The 20,274-nt window shown below is 48.7% G+C and overlaps 1 protein-coding gene across 1 annotated transcript; it reads left to right on the top strand.

The window, feature by feature from the left end:
• Window positions 1-7,596: 7,596 nt before the first annotated feature.
• Window positions 7,597-9,802, top strand: LOC123438320 (scarecrow-like protein 6). Its single transcript, XM_045115769.1, has one exon. It carries the CDS (start codon window positions 7,598-7,600, stop codon window positions 9,449-9,451), a length of 1,854 nt encoding a protein of 617 aa, XP_044971704.1. The 5' UTR covers window position 7,597; the 3' UTR covers window positions 9,452-9,802.
• The last annotated feature ends 10,472 nt before the right edge of the window (window positions 9,803-20,274 follow it).

Below are 20,274 nucleotides of genomic sequence, written 5' to 3'. Positions count from 1 at the left end.
AGAAGGTTGCCGAAACATTCATTAATACAAAGGACATGATGGTCTACTCGTATGATCCATATCGAGTAACATAGGCGATCTTTGGGATATCCCCTTCAGGAACATGGATCAGGTGGTATCCCAACCTCAAGTCGAGCTTAGAGAAGACCGAGGAACCACAAGTTGATCATACAAATCATTTATCGGAGGAAGAGGATACTTGTTCTGAATAGTGGCCTGATTGATAGGACGGTAATCTTGGACCAAACAATTTGTTCCATCCTTCTTCTTAACAAAGAGAGAAGGTGCTCCCCAAGCAGAGGAACTTGGACGAATGAATCCACATCAAAGGGATTTGTCAATTTCTTCTTTAAGTTCAAGGAGTTCATGTGGTGGCATTTTGTAGGGGCATTTGGCAATAAGAATGGTGCCTGGTATTGCTCCTGGTTGAACTTGTAGAAGTCCTGTAAACAATGTACTAGGGGTACCAGCGATATCCCAGCCTGGTCAAGAGGAAGACTAGAATGACCGGGAACCGAGTCCCATCGACGACCATAGTCAAGCGTACGATATGTCTTGCGGGACGCATCTAAAAAGTAAGGTTCAAGAATGTCAAATGATAGTGTGTTCAATATACTATCAAAAGAATACCAGTACATAATTCAGCTCTCCGGGTTGATGTGATTACGAGGACCTAATGTTAGATTTAGCAAGATCTTTAAAGTAAAAGAGAAGAAAAATCAAAACCCAGAGTACAGAAATGGAGTACAAGATCCTAATACCACCCGATTAAAATGTGGGCCCGTAAGCCACACAACAATGTTAGTAAAGTTTTTCAAGTACTAGACTCAACTTCGGCCAAGGAGTTGGAAAGGGGGCTACCTACAGGCAGTTTTCTATGATACCAACTTGCGATGCCCCACTTAAGAAGCAAATAAGATATGAGTGCACACATAAGTCAACAAATTTTGCCTTAGAGAAGGCTAGCACAAAAGATACATCAATCGAAAGAGGCGAGGCCTCCTGCATGGGAACCTACTAAACTACTCCTGGTCGTCAGCGGCCTCCACGTAGTAGTAGGCTCCATCGGGATAGTAGTCGTCGTCGGTGAAATACACCATCTCGTGGCTGCATCATCTGGTCGCGGCAATCGTATCAAGGGGAAAAGAGAGAGCAAAGCAACGATGAGTACTCATCCAAAGTACTCGCGATGCTGACATCAGAACCACGCTAAGATATGCATCAGTATCAAAGGAATGGGGATTATATCTGGACTGACTGTAACAATGCAAGAATAGTGAGAAGGGACTAGTCATATCGAAGACTAGCATCTTAAGTGTCTTGGAGCATTAGAAGAGTACATATTAGTAACACATATATAGTCATATTGTTGCAGTAAACTTATTTAAGTCACGCCCAGAGATTATTCCTCGACTCCCAACGAAAAACCAATCTCGGAGCCAAACATTCAAATTAAGGCACATTTCTAGTTGTATTAGATCCGGATAAAATTCCAAGTTGTCCTCTTACCGTGGACACGACTATTCGAATAGTTAATTTCATCCCTGCAGGGGTGCACCACATTACCCAACATGCTCAATCAACTCTAGCCAAACACACTTTCCTGGGTCATGCCCGACCTTGGGAGATCAACACGTCGTAGCCCTACCTAAGCTCAACAATGAGGCCAGCCCGTCGGTCTAAATCCTAAGCGCGCAGGGGTCATGGGCCGCCCATCACCCGTTGCACTCCTGCACGATGCAAGGGCAGCCGAGGTCAGTCCTGGCACCTCTAATACAAGATCAATGCTTATGCGGACCACTCATGCGCGCATCCCTCCATTGTCGATGTGTGAAGAGCTCAGGTTGATACTACGACGTCGATTACCCATAACTTCTTCCACGTGAAGGTTAGTGAGAAAAAGGTCAATGATCCACTTGGATCAAATACCCATATGCCATTAGCATTTTAATTAACTTGCGGCGATGATTAGCAATCCATGATATGTGGTCCCGTCGCCCCGTCTCAAGGATGTGTGACAAGGGCCAAGAATGCCCGACCACGCCTCATCACAATCACGCAGGAATCCACCCGCAACACACCTTTCATCATGTTCCCAGTAGTAAGGTCAAGTAACCGTGTGGCTGTAACATCAGAGGAATTCGAGGTATCACCCTTGATGGGTTCCTAACAATGTAACCGTCAAGGTGACCAGGGAGGAATCACCCTCGATGGTCCATGCTTGCGGGTTGCACGACAGAGTCGTTATCGTAGGTGGTGAAGGAGGAATCACCCTCCGTAAACCACCACCGGTTAACTAGACTATAGAGCTAACATCAGGAGTACGTAACAAGGCGTCACCCTCGGTGCTCGATAGTAGTTTTGCAGAGTTGTACAACGGGTGTGATTGATGTGACGGGTCATGGCTTGTTGATCAGTTGATTGAGTCTTTGATGATAAAGCAAGGGCAACAGGGACTAGGGGGTCAATGGGGATCACCACTCCATGTATACTAAGTATTTAAAGTGCAGTAGAGTATAATATTAGTTAAAAAAACAGGTTATGCATCAGAATAGGAGTTGTCTACAACAGTAGCAAAATCTAATGCAAGCATGAGGGAGAAATAATGGGGGATATAGGAATGATCAAGGGGGTTTGCTTGCCTTATTTCTCTGCTGCAAAATGATGGTCGTCAGGAGGGTAGTCGTATCCTGCAACTGCGTTAGCTTCGGTGTCTACCAGATAGAAGAGGGGAAGAAACAATAAATAAAGGCAGACGGATGCATCACGGTGCATGGAAATGTGTGGTGCTAGGCATGAGCTAACACAGTACTACACGTCATGGACAGAGCGGGAAAATATCTCACGATATTTTCCGGTTCTGTGGCTACTACCGGACACGTGATCCTAACGCCAAAATGTCCATGTTCGTTATGCTATGGGCATGCAAGAGACGAACGGACAACATATTCAGATTCGTCTCATTTTTCTCAGCAACTTTCATGTACAAAGTATTATCATCCGAGTTACGTGCTATTTTATATTAATTTTTAAAGTTTTATTAATATTCAGAAATTAGACATATTTGTTTTAAATCAAAATACAAATATGATATCAGCATGACATCATGCTGACGTCACCATTCAACAACCTCTTTGACCGGTGAAACTAACGAGTCAGTCCCACATGTCATACTCTTTAATTATTTAACAGGTTTAATTAGCCTAATTAAGTTTAAGTTAACTAATTAACTTACTTTTCCATTTTATTTTATCTATTTATTTATTTTTATTTTTATTTTTGTTTTAAGGGGCTAGACCCCGTGTGTCATTGGGTGGGGCTAATGTGGGGAATTGGCCCCAGTTAAACCAGGGGTCGGGGCCGAGGCTAGCCGAGGGGGGCAGCGGCCAGCGATGGAGGCGGGCTCGGCGGTCATGGTGGAGGCGGTCCGGTGGCTAGAAGTGGCGGAGACACCAGCGTCCACGGGTGCGGGGTGCGGCCGGCAGCGGCGTGTGGGGTGGCAGCGGCGACCACCCAGGTGCGACGCGGTAGCAGCAGCGGTCACATACGCGAGCCGAGCGGGCACGGGTGCATAAGCGGCGGTGGGCATGGGATCGCAGCGACGACCACGCACGGCACGGGCCGAGCGGGGCGGGGGAGGGTGTAGCCGTGTGTGGGAGCAGCGAGTGGTCGCGGGCAAGCGGGCGGCACGGGGATGCGGGGGCTCGCCGAAGGGGCGGGGCGCGCGACTACGCGGTGGCCGGACCGGGGAGGAAGAGAGGTGAGGACGGTGGTGGCTCATTGGCTCCGTGAGAAGGGGGTAGCCAGGCATGAGGAGGCCGGCGAGAAGGAAATGAGGAGGTCCGATGAGGGGGGCGGCAGGGGCAGTGCCGGTGAGGGCGGCCAGGGCGTCGGGTCGAGGAGGGGGTTGCAGGGCACCGCCGTCGGGGGTCTGGTGGGGAGAGGGGGAGGGAAAAGTTTAGGGTTGGGGGAGAGGGGCCCTTTTATAGGCCGCGGGAGAGGAGTTGGCCACCGACTCGGGGAGGGGGGCTGGGCCGTCCTGCTCGGCCTGGTGGTCAGTTGGGTCAAGGCAAGGGAGAAGGCCCTTTTCCTTTTCTTTTTATTTTCTTTTTCCTGTTTTTATTTATTTTAGTGAGAAAATACTTTTTGTAAAAATATGCCACTTGGTCTAATATCAGTATTGCAATATTAGGGAGTGCCACAAAAAGTTTGGGCTTTGGGAATTTATTTAAAATTTACATAAGTCAAAAAGGCATTTAATAATTGCTTTGGCCTCTATTTTAGCTATTCTGAGGCACGAGAAGACTTGATAAAAATATGATGTCATATTTTATAATTGCCATGTGAATATTTGCAATACAACCATGATTTTAGTTTTCATGTTTGACAAAATATTTATTCCGTTTATTATTTGAATTTAAAATTTCAAGAGGAATCTAAATGAGATATAATCCAAAGTTCGATCACGCATTGTATAGCAAGAGCATTTAGCTTAATTCTTGGCCATCACTATAGCTTAATTACGAAGGTTATTGTAGCTTAATCCGAGGATGACACAAACACCCTCCACGTCCTTCCTAACACTCTCTTGTGATTGAATTATCTCTTCTCTCCTTCGGGATTGGATATTGTCTTCACAAGAGTTGACCACTCAGGATAAATGCCATAAGCTAGGTAGTATCCCTTACTGTAGTGCTGGTCATTGATGTCAAAGTTGACCTCCGGACAGTGGCCTTTTGCAAGTCTTGCGAACACTGAAAAATGCTGAAGCACGTTGATGTCATTGTGAGAATCAACCATGCCGAAGAAAGAGTGACATATCCAAAGATCTTGTGAAGCTACCGCTTCTAATATGATAGTGCAACCTTTTACATGCCCCTTGTAGTGCTCGTGCTAAGCAAATGAATACTTCTTTCACTTTCAATGCATGCAATCTATTATACCAAGCATTCTTGTAAAGCCTCTATTTGCATTGATTGACAAAAGCGGGATGTATCTTTGGCATTTGGCTCTCTCTGGTACTCAGGGATAATCACTACTACCACGGTCCTACAGAACCAATATATCGATTCCAGACATGTGGACTCAGTCATGTGGATGTACTCATCCACAAGATCACCGAGAATTTCATATGCAAGCATACGAAAAGTCGGAGTGCATTTCTGATAAGAGGAGAAGCCAACCTTGCCAGTGGCATCCTCCTTGCACTCAAAGTAATCATCAAATCCTACATCCCCCTCTCGAATACGATTGAACACAAGCCTTGCCATCCGGAAGCGGCGCCCAAAAAGATGGGTTCGAAGAGTAGGGAGTCCTCAAGTAATCGACATAGAGCAAGTCATGGCCACTCTTCCTATTGCGGTTCAACGTCGAAGCATGGCCCAAGATTGGTCCCATTAACCTAGGTTGTTGTTTAGCAATGTGGTCATTGACGACTAATGCAACAACCACAAGCAATTCGTTCTCCGACGACAAGTCATCTGTTGAACAAATAAAAATGTTGAAAATTCCTCATCCCCACTATCCATGGTACCTTGTGAGTAAAGTGTCGAACACCTTGCATTCGTGGTAGAGACGCAGTGGTGAAGAGCACTTTGGGATCGTAGTGGAGGCAGCTAGCTTGTAGCAGCGGGGCCAGACAGCAGCGACCTTGCAGCGCGAGTCGTGCGTGGTATTGCGGCCTTCTGGTCAACATCGACACGTAGTTGGGTACTGGTACTAGCCAAGAACTTGATCAAACACCGACATGAACACCTCCAAAAACGGGCAGGGGCAAGCCTGCGCAGCGAGTTCACGGCTGGAAAACAGGGCGGCGGCGGCGGGGGCGCGTGTGGGGGCGTGTGGGACGTGTAGGTTGCATAGGGATAGGGAAATGGAAGGAGTTGTCTCACCGACGGGCCGATCAGGGAGGACAAGGACGCACGTCCCGTCCATCCATGCGGTCTCCATTTAAATGCAAATGCAACCAATTTTAAACCGGTATGGGTTCAAGACAAACAGAAAACAGACCCAATCCGTTTGTGTTTGCACGTTGGGCCATACTTTGTATCGATTTTGCTCTAAACGAAGGTGGCCGAACGATTTGGGGTCACGACCTGGAGCTGTCCTAAGCACACGTTGTGTATAAGAGTATACTGTGGCGGGAGTCTCGAAGACTAACGAGTCTTGAGGATTACAGATTTAAACACAGATCGACTCTGAAGACCGAACCTTTTGTGGATAAAAGCAATGATGCTTTAGCATGCTCTCAAGCAAAGTAATCAAGAGAGAGAGAGAGAGAGAAAGGGATGACAGAGAGGGGGTCATATAATGCAGTGAGATCAAGTGTTTAACTGGAGAGACGTCATGGGTCAAAAGCTGACGCCAGTGAGTGAAATGATGGTGCATTTTGGAGCAAACAGGTGCTTCAGCTTTCTAACTTTGCTCTTTCATCCTCTTTTCGGGTGTCTCGTTGATTATTTATCCATTCATCTTTGGGACTCGAAGCCCTCCTCTCGTTGATATACTCCTGGCCTGGCCAGCCTGAAAAATAGCGATGCAGCAACTGCCTGAAGGAAGACGCAGCCATGAATGAATTCATGATATGCATGATGCCAATTGGGATTTCTCAGTTGTGGTGTGACCAAAGGAATGAACATTGATTGCACTGACTGCACGAAGGAATTTCCCAGGGGGTCCTTGTATGCCAGAGATTGGCAGTTCTGCTGTCCTTCATGATAAAGCGAAAAATAAGATCCAATCACACGCAGCAAACCATAACTAATGACGGAACATGCAGCTCCTGATAAACCGAAACTTTTCGAGGCCATGGCAAACAAATTACTACTAGTACTGAGATGGTGAAGACTTTTCCACAACAGCACCAGCAACAACAACAGTTGTAAAGATTAGCTAGCGGCTAGAGGAGCCTAGACTAGATCAGCATATAGATTTGTGGCAAGGGCATGGAAACTAGCGCACATGCAGAGGAGGGGTACGAGCGAGCCACAAGTGTACTGTTCCTTCCTGCAAACAGTTTTATGTCCGCAGATACATCCCTCTCTCTCACCATCAGGAATTTTGCACTGCCTTTTTCTTTCATCCTTTCTTTCTGTTGTTGCCACCGAACCGTGAGCTACAGTACGAAAGGCATTGCAGAGAAGGAGAGAAAGTGGTCTAGTTGAAGCAGTAGGAGAGGGAGAGGGAGAGGGAGAGGAGGAAGGCAAGTACTCAGCGGGACGGGAGGGAAGGCAACTTTATCGCCTTTTTCATGTTGCACGCTATCATTTCAAGATCAAGACGCTGCCGAGAGAATAAAATACTCTCGCTCTCTCCCACAGCCTCCGCCTCACATCACACACGCAAAGAGGAGAGGGACAGGGGCCAGCCACAGCGACAGCAGTACAAGCGTGGTGCTGCTGGTAGCGGTAGCCTATTACTACTACTACGACTGTGCACTACCAATGGCCCCGTAGACTCCACACCAGAGCCAACTTTGGAGGTCGACGGAGGAAGGAGGAAGAAGAGTAGCTAGCCTAGGCCAGCCGCCAGCACCGAGTTCTTCTTCCGCGGGGTTGACTGGTGGTATGAGGTGTTGCTGCCGGGCTAGATGAGAGGAATGCCCTTTGCTGCAGAGGGCCACGCGGGGAGACTGCAACAGCCCAAGCTGAGCGGCGGCTTCTGGGCGGAGCCCACGTCCGTGCTCGACCGCCGACACAGCCCCAGCCCAAGCCCGCCCTCCTCGGCCTCCACGCTGTCGTCCGAGGTGGCGAGCCTTGTGGGCGGCGGCGACGCCAAGAACGCCTCCCCACCGCCGCCGCAGACATGGCCGGCCGGGGAGGAGGTTGGTGCTGCGGCGGGGGTCAAGGAGGAGTGGGCGCACCAGCTGGCGCCGCTCGACATGGGCCTCGGCGCCGGCGAGGGCTGGGACGGCACGGCGCCGTCCGGGCTCGCTGGCCCTGACAGCACCTTCCTCCGCTGGATCATTGGCGGCGGGGAGGACGCGTCCGCGGGGATGGCCGGCGTCATGGATCCGCCCGCTCTCGAGCTCGACCACACCACGTCTATGATGTCGCCGCCAACGGCGTCTCTCGGGCCAAGCCTGTCGCCGTTCGCGCCGGCCATGGAGGACGCCAAGGTGGGCCCTTTCGGCCACGCGCCCAGCTTCCTGCTCCACCAGCACCAGCACCACCCCCAGCCACACGCGGCGTTCTTTGGCGCGCACCCGTCCTTCGAGTCGGCGCCGCCGCCGCCCAAGCGCCACCACCCGATGGCCGGCGCTCCTGCACCGAAGCTGCCTGGCTTCCAGGGGCATCTCGCTCCGGCGGGCGGGTTCTTCCCCGCCCTGAAGCCCAAGGCGGGGGCGGCGAACGACGAGGTGGCCGCCACGGTGGACCAGCTCGCCGAGGCTGCTAAGTTTGCCGAGGCGGGCGACGCCTTCGGCGCACGCGAGATATTGGCGCGGCTCAATTATCGGCTCCCCGCCGCCCCCGCGGCCGGGACGCCACTCCTCCGCTCTGCCTTCTACTTCAAGGAGGCTTTGCGCCTTGCGCTCTCCCCCACCGGAGAGACGCCCGCGCCGCCGGCGTCCACGCCGTACGACGTGGTACTCAAGCTCGGCGCGTACAAGGCCTTCTCCGAGGTTTCTCCGGTGCTCCAGTTCGCGCACCTTACCTGCGTCCAGGCGGTGCTCGACGAGCTCCGTGGCGCAGGGTGCATCCACGTGCTCGACTTCGACATCGGCATGGGCGAGCAGTGGGCGTCGCTGATGCAGGAGCTCGCGCAGCGCCGCCCGGCAACGGCACTCAAGGTCACCGCATTGGTCTCGCCGTCGTCGCACCACCCGCTCGAGCTGCAGCTCATCCACGAGAACCTATCCAGCTTCGCCGCCGAGCTTGGCGTGTTCTTCCAGTTCACCGTATTCAACATCGACACGCTCGACCCCGCTGAGCTCGTGGCCATCGCTGGCGGGGACGCGCTCGCCGTCCACCTCCCCGTCGGCGCAGCACACGCGGCCGCAATGCCCGCCGTCCTCCGCCTCGTGAAGAGCCTCGGCGCCAAGGTCGTCGTGTCCGTGGACCGCGGGTGCGACCGCACGGAGCTGCCCTTCGCCGCCCACCTGTTCCAGGCGTTCCAGTCCACCGTCTTCCTCCTCGAGTCCGTCGACGCCGTGGGCACGGATCCCGACACGGCCAGCAAGATCGAACGGTTCCTGGTCCAGCCGGCCGTGGAGCAATGCGTGGTCGGGCGCCACCGCGCGTCCATCGAAAAGGCGCCACTGCCGTGGCGAGCAGTGTTCGCGTCGGCCGGGTTCACGCCGGTGCAGGCTAGCACGTTCGCGGAGTCGCAGGCCGAGTCATTGCTGCACAAGGTGCCCGTCCGGGGGTTCCGCGTCGAGAAACACGCCCCGGGGTCGCTCTGCCTCTACTGGCAGCGCGCCGAGCTTGTGTCGGTCTCGGCGTGGCGGTGCTGACAGCCCCGACCTGCTCGCCGGCGTCGGCGTCAAAAGAAGCCGATCGATCTTAGTTAGGACTAATGATCCTACCACAAGTATTTCGTCGTTGTAATGATCCGAATCCGTCTGATCCGATCACCTCCCGCTTAGTGTCCTAAATTGGAAGTACTATGTTGTTAATGGTGTCGCCTTGCATTTGCCGCTGGTTGCTCGATATGCTCAAACTGTCGTGTCAGTTGATCACGAGTAGAATTGGCATGGCTTTGGCTTGGCAGGTTGCAGGGTGCGTGTGTCGTGGTGCAGTGCGTTTCTACCCTACGTGTTGCTACTCTATAGCTGTGAAATTAATGGTGATGGCGTTTTCAAATATTTCTTCTCCCGCTTCCTCTGTCCTTGACCGTTCTATTCTCCACTTGTCTTACCTGCCGGTTGTTTTTGCCGGTTGTTTTTGGGCCTTTCACAACACGGATCGGGGAACATGTCCCACGGAGCACGGACGTCCGTATGAACGCCTACCATTCAACCGTGATCACCAAGTGTTCGCACGAAAGCTAGCAAGTTCGATATATTGCATGCAAACTGGATAAAATTTAACAAGTTCAAAACGAACTTAAAGTAAACTAAAAGACTAGGCAATTAGGCATGGTAGCTGGCGGTGACCTTGTAGGGCCATGCTTATAGGACCATCGACACCTTCGTCATCGTGCCAACGACGGAAGGCCCGCCAGTGTCATGCCTTTCGTAGCTCCCGTTTGATCTGTTGTTGGGACACGATGGAGGTTGGTAGGAGCGGCAGCCACCTCGCCCCAGGCCTTCTCCGCATCGGTTTTCATCGCGGCAGCCGACGAAGGCGTGGAAGAGAAAAATGAGTGCGTGGATAAGATTTGTGGAGGAGGAGGTTAGAGGCCTTAAAACCGAAGTAGGATTCTCGATTGTGCAAATGGTTATAGAGCGGACACTGTGAAGGGTTTTTGGATGGGTCTTGGGTGTTGGAGTCCGACGGGCCGGACGTTCATCGTTGTCCCCCATCTCCTCCCCCCACACACAACGAAGCAACCCCCAATCTAAGGCTGGTTTGTGAGATTTAGGATGCCTGGACCGGGCCAATCCAATTTGATGATCAGGGATGGAGGCCTGAAAGTGTCCGGACGGTTTTGTTAGGACATTTGCATGCATTTTGATAATCCACGTTGGACATGCTCTTACTTACCAGTCTAGAATGCTTGAATTTTGATTGACAATCAGGGATTTCATGAGATCCAGTTCAAATTCTTCATGATCCAGAGTATATGTTGATCATAAAATTAAATTCCACTCCCGGCATCAGCCGACTTCTACTCCGGCGTCGGCTCGTCTGCGGGCAGACCGTGTCGACCTTCGCTTCATCCTCTCGTCATGTGCTTCTTATGTGCGTCGGGGGCCTGGTTCCTCTCCTAGCCGTGGTACATCTTTCGTCCCGCGCTCGGAGTAGCAGGACCGAACTCGTCTCGCCCCCGAGGCAGCATGACCGAGCTTGTCTCGCGCCCGATGCAATAGGACCGAGCTTTTCTCACGCCCGATCTTGCAGAACTGAGCTTGTCCCGCGACCGGTGCAACAGGACGGATCGAGGGAGGCCAGTTTTGTCCGGCCTTTGGGTCTCGGTGCTCGAGGCGGCCCAGGGGTGCCAAAGGCGGGGCCTTTCCACTCGCCTCTTTGGTTAGGGTATCAGCGTGTATCGGGTGTGGTGGTGTCTAGGTTTTGGATGCCGGGGCAGCGGCATTGGTGGTGGTAGGGCGGTGCTCTTGGGCAAAGCCCGTGGCTCGGTGCTGCCCGGTGGCCATGGCCATGTCGGCGACATGGTAGCCGGGGTGTGGCTCTCGGTGGCGGTGAGTATGTGCCGGGGTGAAAAGTTATTCTATCTTTGAACGGATCGGTGGCAGGGAAGCTCATTCCCTTCTTGAAGGCGTCATTGCGACTCTCATTGTCCGTCGTATTGCTTCAGGGGAAACTCCGTCCTCGGATTGGGCGGTGCCGACGCTTCAGTGTCGTAACCTTCCTGAAGGCGTCGCCTTGGAACCCACGGTTCTGTTGGGGAACGTCGCATGGGAAACAAAAATTTTCCTACGCGCACGAAGACCTATCATGGTGATGTCCATCTACGAGAGGGGATGAGTGATCTACGTACCCTTGTAGATCGTACAGCAGAAGCGTTAGTGAACGCGGTTGATGTAGTGGAACGTCCTCACGTCCCTCGATCCGCCCCGCGAACAATCCCGCGATCAGTCCCACGATCTAGTACCGAACGGACGGCACCTCCGCGTTCAGCACACGTACAGCTCGACGATGATCTCGGCCTTCTTGATCCAGCAAGAGAGACGGAGAGGTAGAATAGTTCTCCGGCAGCGTGACGGCGCTCCGGAGGTTGGTGATGACCTTGTCTCAGCAGGGCTCCGCCCGAGCTCCGCAGAAACGCGATCTAGAGAAAAAACCGTGGAGGTATGTGGTCGGGCTGCCGTGGAAAGTCGTCTCAAATCAGCCCTAAAACCTCCGTATATATAGGTGGGAGGGAGGGGAGGAGGCAGCCTCAAAACCTAAAGGTTTGGCCGAAATTGGAGGTGGAGGAGTCCTACTCCAATCCTACTTGGAGTAGGATTCCACCTTCCCACTTGGAAACTCTTTCCACCTTGTGTTTTTTCCTTCTCAAACCTTATGGGCCTTAGTGGGAACTTATTCCAGCCCACTAGGGGCTGGTTTATCTCTTCCCATAGCCCATGAGACCACTTGGGGCGTGACACCCCTCCCGATGGTCCCCGGCACCCCTCCCGGCACTCCCGGTACACTACCGATGAGCCCGAAACTTTTCCGGTAATGCACGAAAACCTTCCGGTAACCAAATGAGGTCATCCTGTATATCAATCTTCGTTTCCGGACCATTCCGGAAACCCTCATGACGTCCGTGATCTCATCCGGGACTCCGAACAACATTCGGTAACCAACCATATAACTCAAATACGCATAAAACAACGTCGAACCTTAAGTGTGCAGACCCTGCGGGTTCGAGAACTATGTAGACATGACCCGAGAGACTCCTCGGTCAATATCCAATAGCGGGACCTGGATGCCCATATTGGATCCTACATATTCTACGAAGATCTTATCGTTTGAACCTCAGTGCCAAGGATTCATATAATCCCGTATGTCATTCCCTTTGTCCTTCGGTATGTTACTTGCCCGAGATTCGATCGTTAGTATCCGCATACCTATTTCAATCTCGTTTACCTGCAAGTCTCTTTACTCGTTCCGTAATACAAGATCCCGCAACTTACATTAAGTTACATTGCTTGCAAGGCTTGTGTGTGATGTTGTATTACCGAGTGGGCCCCGAGATACCTCTCCGTCACACGGAGTGACAAATCCCAGTCTCGATCTATACTAACTCAACGAACACCTTCGGAGATACCTGTAGAGCATCTTTATAGTCACCCAGTTACGTTGCGACGTTTGATACACACAAAGCATTCCTCCGGTGTCCGTCAGTTATATGATCTCATGGTCATAGGAACAAATACTTGACACGCAGAAAACAGTAGCAACAAAATGACACGATCAACATGCTACGTCTATTAGTTTGGGTCTAGTCCATCACATGATTCTCCTAATGATGTGATCCCATTATCAAGTGACAACACTTGCCTATGGCCAGGAAACCTTGACCATCTTTGATCAACGAGCTAGTCAACTAGAGGCTTACTAGGGACAGTGTTTTGTCTATGTATCCACACAAGTATTGTGTTTCCAATCAATACAATTATAGCATGGATAATAAACGATTATCATGAACTAAGAAATACAATAATAAATAATTTATTATTGCCTCTAGGGCATATTTCCAATAGTCTCCCACTTGCACTAGAGTCAATAATCTAGTTCACATCACCATGTGATTCCAACGAATCCAACACCCATATAGTTATGGGGTGTGATCACGTCTTGCTCGTGAGAGAGGTTTTAGTCAACGGTTCTGAAACTTTCAGATCCGTGCGTTCTTTACAAATCTTTATGTCATCTTATAGATGCTGCTACTACGTGCTATTCGGAAATGCTCCAAATATCTACTCTACTATACGAATCCGTTTCACTACTCATAGTTATCCGGATTAGTGTCAAAGCTTGCATTGACGTAACCCTTTACGACAAACTCTTTAACCACCTCCATAATCGAGAAAAATTCCTTAGTCCATTAGTTATTAAGGATAAATTTCAACCGCTGCTAGTGATTCAATCATGGATCACTCTCTGTACCTCTCAACATACTTTGAGTCAAGGCACACTTCAGGTGCGGTACACAGCATGGCATACTTTAGATTCTACGGTAAGGCATAGAAGACGACCTTCGTCTATTCTCTTTATTCTGCCGTGGTCGGGTTTTGAGTCTTACTCAAATTCACACCTCACAACGCAACCAAGAACTCCTTCTTTGCTGGTCTATTTTGAACTCTTTCAAAAACTTGTCAAGGCATGCATCTTGTTGAAACTTCTATTAAGCGCTTTTGATCTATCTCCATAGATCTTTGATGCTCAACGTTCAAGTAGCGTAATCCAGGTACTCCTTTGAAAACTTCTTTCAAACAACCTTGTATGCTTTACAGAAATTCTACATTACTTCTGATCCACAATATGTCAACCACATATACCTATCAGAAATTCTATAGTGCTCCCACTCACTTCTTTGGAAATACAAGTTTCTCATAAACCTTGTACAAACCCAAAATCTTTGATCATCTCATCAAAGTGTATATTCCAACTCCGAGATGCTTGCACCAGTCCATTGAAGGATCACTGGAGCTTGCATACTTGCTAGTATCTTTAGGATCGACAAAACCTTCTCGTTGTATCACATACAATGTTTGCTCAAGGAAACCGTCGAGAAAACAATGTTTTGACATCCTACGTGCAATATTTCATAAATAATGCATCAACAACTAACATAATTCTAACAGACTTTTAGCATCGTTACGAGTGAGAAAGTCTCATCATAGTCAACTGTTTGATCTTATCGAAAACATCTTTGCGACTAGTCGAGCTTTTCTTAATAGTGACTTATCACCATCACCGTCTGTTTTCTTTTAAAGATCCATTTTTTACTCAATAGTCCTATGACCATCAAGTAGTTCTACCAAAGTCTACACTTTGTTTTCACACATGGATCCTCTCTCGGATTTCATGGCTTCCAGCCATTTGTCGGAATCTGGGCCCACCATCGCTTTCTCCATAACTCGTAGGTTCACTGTTGCTCAACAACATGACCTCCAAGACAGGGTTACCGTACTACTCTGCAGCAGTACGCGACCTTGTCGACCTACGAGGTTTGTAGTAACTTGATTCGAAGCTCAATGATCATCATCATCAGCTTCCACTTCAATTGGTGTAGGCGCCACATGAACAACTTCCTGCGCCCTGCTACACACTGGTTGAAGTGATGGTTCAATAACCTCATGAAGTTCTACTACCCTCCCACTCAATTCTTTCGAGAGAAACCTTTCCTCGAGAAAGGATCCGTTTCTAGAAACAAACACTTTGCTTTCGGATCTGAGATAGGAGATGTACCCAACTGTTTTGGATATCCTATGAAGATGCATTTATCCGCTTTGGGTTCGAGCTTATCAGACTGAAACTTTTTCACATAAGTGTCGAAACCCCAAACTTTCAAGAAACGACAGTTTAGATTTCTCTAAACCTCAGTCTATACTGTGTCATCTCAACGGAAATACGCGGTGCCCTATTTAAAGTGAGTGCGGTTGTCTCTAATGCATAACCCATAAACGATAGTGGTAATTCGATAAGAGACATCATAGTATGCACCATACCAAATAGTGCGTGGCTATAACGTTCAGACACATCATCACACTATGATGTTCCAGGTGGCATGAACTGCGAAACAATTTCCACATTGTCTTAACCGTGTAGCAAAACCCGTAACTCAGATATTCATTTCCATGATCATATCGTAGACAGTTTATCCTCTTGTTACGACGAACTTCACTCTGAAACGGAATTGAACTTTTCAACATTTTAGACTTGTGATTCATTAAGTAAATACTCCTGTATCTACTCAAATCGTCAGTGAAGTAAGAACATAATGATATCCACTGCGTGCCTCAGCACCCATTGGACTGCATACATCAAAATGTATCACTTCCAACAAGTTACTATCTTATTTCATCTCAATGAAAACAAGGCCTTGCTCATGTGGTATGATTCGCATGTCACTAGTGATTCGAAATCAGGTGAGTACAAAGATTCATCAGCATGGAGCCTCTTCATGCAATTTAAACTAACATGACTCAAGCGGCAGTGCCACAAGTAAGTGGTACTATCATCATCAACTCGTATCTTTTGGCACCGATATCATGAACATGTCAAGATTCAATAAACCATTGAAGGTGATTATTGAAGAAAATAGAGTAACCATTATTCTCTTTAAATGAATAATCGTATTGCAATAAACACGATCCAATCATGTTCATGCTTAACGCAAGCACCAAATAACAATTATTTAGGTTTAACACCAATCCCGATGGTAGAGGGAGCGTGCGACGTTTGATCATATCAATCTTGGAAACACTTCCAACACGTATCGTCACCTCGCCTTTAGCTAGTCTCCGTTTATGCCGTAGCTTTCATTTCGCGTCACTAATCACTTAGCAACCGAACCAGTATCCAATACCCTCGTGCTACTAGGAGTACTAGTAAAGTACACATCAACATCATGTATATCAAATACACTTCTTTCGACTTTTGCCAGCCTTCTTATCTACCAAGTATCTTGAGTTGCTCCGCCTCAGTGATTGTTCCCCTCATTACAGAAGCACTTAGTCTCGGGTTTGGGTTTAATCTTGGGTCTCTTCATTAGTGCAGCAACTGTTTTGCCGTTTCACGAAGTATCCCTTCTAGCCCTTGCCTTTCTTGAAACTTAGTGGTTTTACAAACCATCAACTATTGATGCTCCTTCTTGATTTCTACTTTCGCAGTGTCAAACATCGCGAATCGCTCAAGGATCATTGTATGTATCCTTGATATGTTATAGTTCATCACGAAGCTCTCACAGCTTGGTGGCAGTGACTTTGGAGAACTATCACTATCTCATCTGGAAGATTAACTCCCACTTGATTCAAGCGATTGTCGTACTCAGACAATCTGAGCACATGCTCAACGATTGAGCCTTTTCTCCTGTGCTTTGTGGACAAAGAATCTTGTCGGAGGTCTCGTACCTCTTAACAAGGGCACAAGCATGAAATCACAATTTCATCTCTTTAGAACATCACTTATGTTCCGTGACGTTTTACAACGTTTTCGGCGCCTTGCTTCTAAGCCATTAAGTATTTTTGTACTGAACTATCGTGTAGTCATCAGAAACGTGTATGTGGGATGTTCACAGCATCCACAGACGACGCTCGAGGTGCAGCACACCGAGTGGTGCATCAAGGACATAAGCCTTCTGTGCAGCAACGAGGACAATCCTCGGTTTTACAGACTCAGTCTGCAAAGTTTGCTACTATCAACTTTCAACTAAATTTTCTCTAGGAACATATAAAACAGTAGAGCTATAGCGCAAGCTACATCGTAATTCGCAAAGACCATTAGACTATGTTCATGACAATTAGTTCAATTAATCATATTACTTAAGAACTCCCACTCAAAAAGTACATCTCTCTAGTCATTTGAGTGGTACATGATCCAAATCCACTATCTCAAGTCCGATCATCACGTGAGTCGAGAATAGTTTCAGTGGTAAGCATCTCTATGCTAATCATATCAACTATACGATTCATGCTCGACCTTTCGGTCTCATGTGTTCCGAGGCCATGTCTGCACATGCTAGGCTCGTCAAGCTTAACCCGAGTGTTCCGCGTACGCAACTGTTTTGCACCCGTTGTATGTGAACGTTGAGTCTATCACACCCGATCATCACGTGGTGTCTCGAAACGACGAACTGTAGCAACGGTGCACAGTTGGGGAGAACACAATTTCGTCTTGAAATTTTAGTGAGAGATCACCTCATAATGCTACCGTCGTTCTAAGCAAAATAAGGTGCATAAAAGGATTAACATCACATGCAATTTATAAGTGACATGATATGGCCATCATCACGTGCTTCTTGATCTCCATCACCAAAGCACCGGCACGATCTTCTTGTCACCAGCGTCACACCATGATCTCCATCATCATGATCTCCATCAACGTGTCGCCATCGGGGTTGTCGTGCTACTCATGCTATTACTACTAAAGCTACGTCCTAGCAAAATAGTAAACGCATCTGCAAGCACAAACGTTAGTTATAAAGACAACCCTATGGCTCCTGCCGGTTGCCGTACCATCGACGTGCAAGTCGATATTATCTATTACAACATGATCATCTCATACATCCAATATATCACATCACATCGTTGGCCATATCACATCACAAGCATACCCTGCAAAAACAAGTTAGACGTCCTCTAATTTTGTTGTTGCATGTTTTACGTGGTGACCATCGGTATCTAGTAGGATCGCATCTTACTTACGCAAACACCACAACGGAGATATATGAGTTGCTATTTAACCTCATCCAAGGACCTCCTCGGTCAAATCCGATTCAACTAAAGTTGGAGAAACCGACACTTGCCAGTCATCTTTGAGCAACGGGGTTACTCGTAGCGATGAAACCAGTCTCTCGTAAGCGTACGAGTAATGTCGGTCCAAGCCGCTTCAATCCAACAATACCGCGGAATCAAGAAAAGACTAAGGAGGGCAGCAAAACGCACATCACCGCCCACAAAAACTTTTGTGTTCTACTCGAGAAGACATCTACGCATGAACCTAGCTCATGATGCCACTGTTGGGGAACGTCGCATGGGAAACAAAAAATTTCCTACGCGCACGAAGACCTATCATGGTGATGTCCATCTACGAGAGGGGATGAGTGATCTACGTACCCTTGTAGATCGTACAACAGAAGCGTTAGTGAACGCGGTTGATGTAGTGGAACGTCCTCACGTCCCACGATCCGCCCCGCGAACAATCCCGCGATCAGTCCCACGATCTAGTACCGAACGGACGGCACCTCCGCGTTCAGCACACGTACAGCTCGACGATGATCTCGGCCTTCTTGATCCAGGAAGAGAGACGGAGAGGTAGAAGAGTTCTCCGGCAGCATGACGGCGCTCCGAAGGTTGGTGATGACCTTGTCTCAGCAGGGCTCCGCCTGAGCTCCGCAGAAACGCGATCTAGAGGAAAAACCGTGGAGGTATGTGGTCGGGCTGCCGTGGAAAGTCGTCTCAAATCAGCCCTAAAACCTCCGTATATATAGGTGGGAGGGAGAGGAGGAGGCAGCCTCAAAACCTAAAGGTTTGGCCGAAATTGGAGGTGGAGGAGTCCTACTTCAATCCTACTTGGAGTAGGATTCCACCTTCCCACTTGGAAACTCTTTCCACCTTGTGTTTTTTCCTTCTCAAACCTTATGGGCCTTAGTGGGAACTTATTCCAGCCCACTAGGGGCTGGTTTATCTCTTCCCATAGCCCATGAGACCACTTGGGGCGTGACACCCCTCCCGATGGTCCCCGGCACCCCTCCCGGCACTCCCGGTACACTACCGATGAGCCCGAAACTTTTCCAGTAATGCACGAAAACCTTCCGGTAACCAAATGAGGTCATCCTATATATCAATCTTCGTTTCCGGACCATTCCGGAAACCCTCGTGACGTCCGTGATCTCATCCGGGACTCCAAACAACATTCGGTAACCAACCATATAACTCAAATACGCATAAAACAACGTCGAACCTTAAGTGTGCAGACCCTGCGGGTTCGAGAACTATGTAGACATGACCCGAGAGACTCCTTGGTCAATATCCAATAGCGGGACCTGGATGCCCATATTGGATCCTACATATTCTACGAAGATCTTATCGTTTGAACCTCAGTGCCAAGGATTCATATAATCCCGTATGTCATTCCCTTTGTCCTTCGGTATGTTACTTGCCTGAGATTCGATCGTTAGTATCCGCATACCTATTTCAATCTCGTTTACCGGCAAGTCTCTTTACTCGTTCCGTAATACAAGATCCCGCAACTTACATTAAGTTACATTGCTTGCAAGGCTTGTGTGTGATGTTGTATTACCGAGTGGGCCCCGAGATACCTCTCCGTCACACGGAGTGACAAATCCCAGTCTCGATCTATACTAACTCAACGAACACCTTCGGAGATACCTGTAGAGCATCTTTATAGTCACCCAGTTACGTTGCGACGTTTGATACACACAAAGCATTCCTCAGGTGTCCGTGAGTTATATGATCTCATGGTCATAGGAACAAATACTTGACACGCAGAAAATAGTAGCAACAAAATGACACGATCAACATGCTACGTCTATTAGTTTGGGTCTAGTCCATCACATGATTCTCCTAATGATGTGATCCCATTATCAAGTGACAACACTTGCCTATGGCCAGGAAACCTTGACCATCTTTGATCAACGAGCTAGTCAACTAGAGGCTTACTAGGGACAGTGTTTTGTCTATGTATCCACACAAGTATTGTGTTTCCAATCAATACAATTATAGCATGGATAATAAACGATTATCATGAACTAAGAAATACAATAATAACTAATTTATTATTGCCTCTAGGGCATATTTCCAACAGGTTCGTCGTATGCGGCTTCATCTCTTCGCGGTGGCCTGTTCCCGCTGAGGTCCCCGGTTGTTCTTGTAGTGCTCGGGATGGTGTTGTTGCGTTCAAGCCTATGTATCCTGTCTTGAGTGTGTGCGTGTCTTGTGGTGGCATGCGTCTATATCAGGTTGTTAGTAATGGTTGCTTT

Source organism: Hordeum vulgare, chromosome 1H (genome assembly GCF_904849725.1).
Source record: "Hordeum vulgare subsp. vulgare chromosome 1H, MorexV3_pseudomolecules_assembly, whole genome shotgun sequence".
Taxonomy (NCBI): domain Eukaryota; kingdom Viridiplantae; phylum Streptophyta; class Magnoliopsida; order Poales; family Poaceae; genus Hordeum; species Hordeum vulgare.
This window is presented reverse-complemented; position numbering and strand designations above follow the sequence as displayed.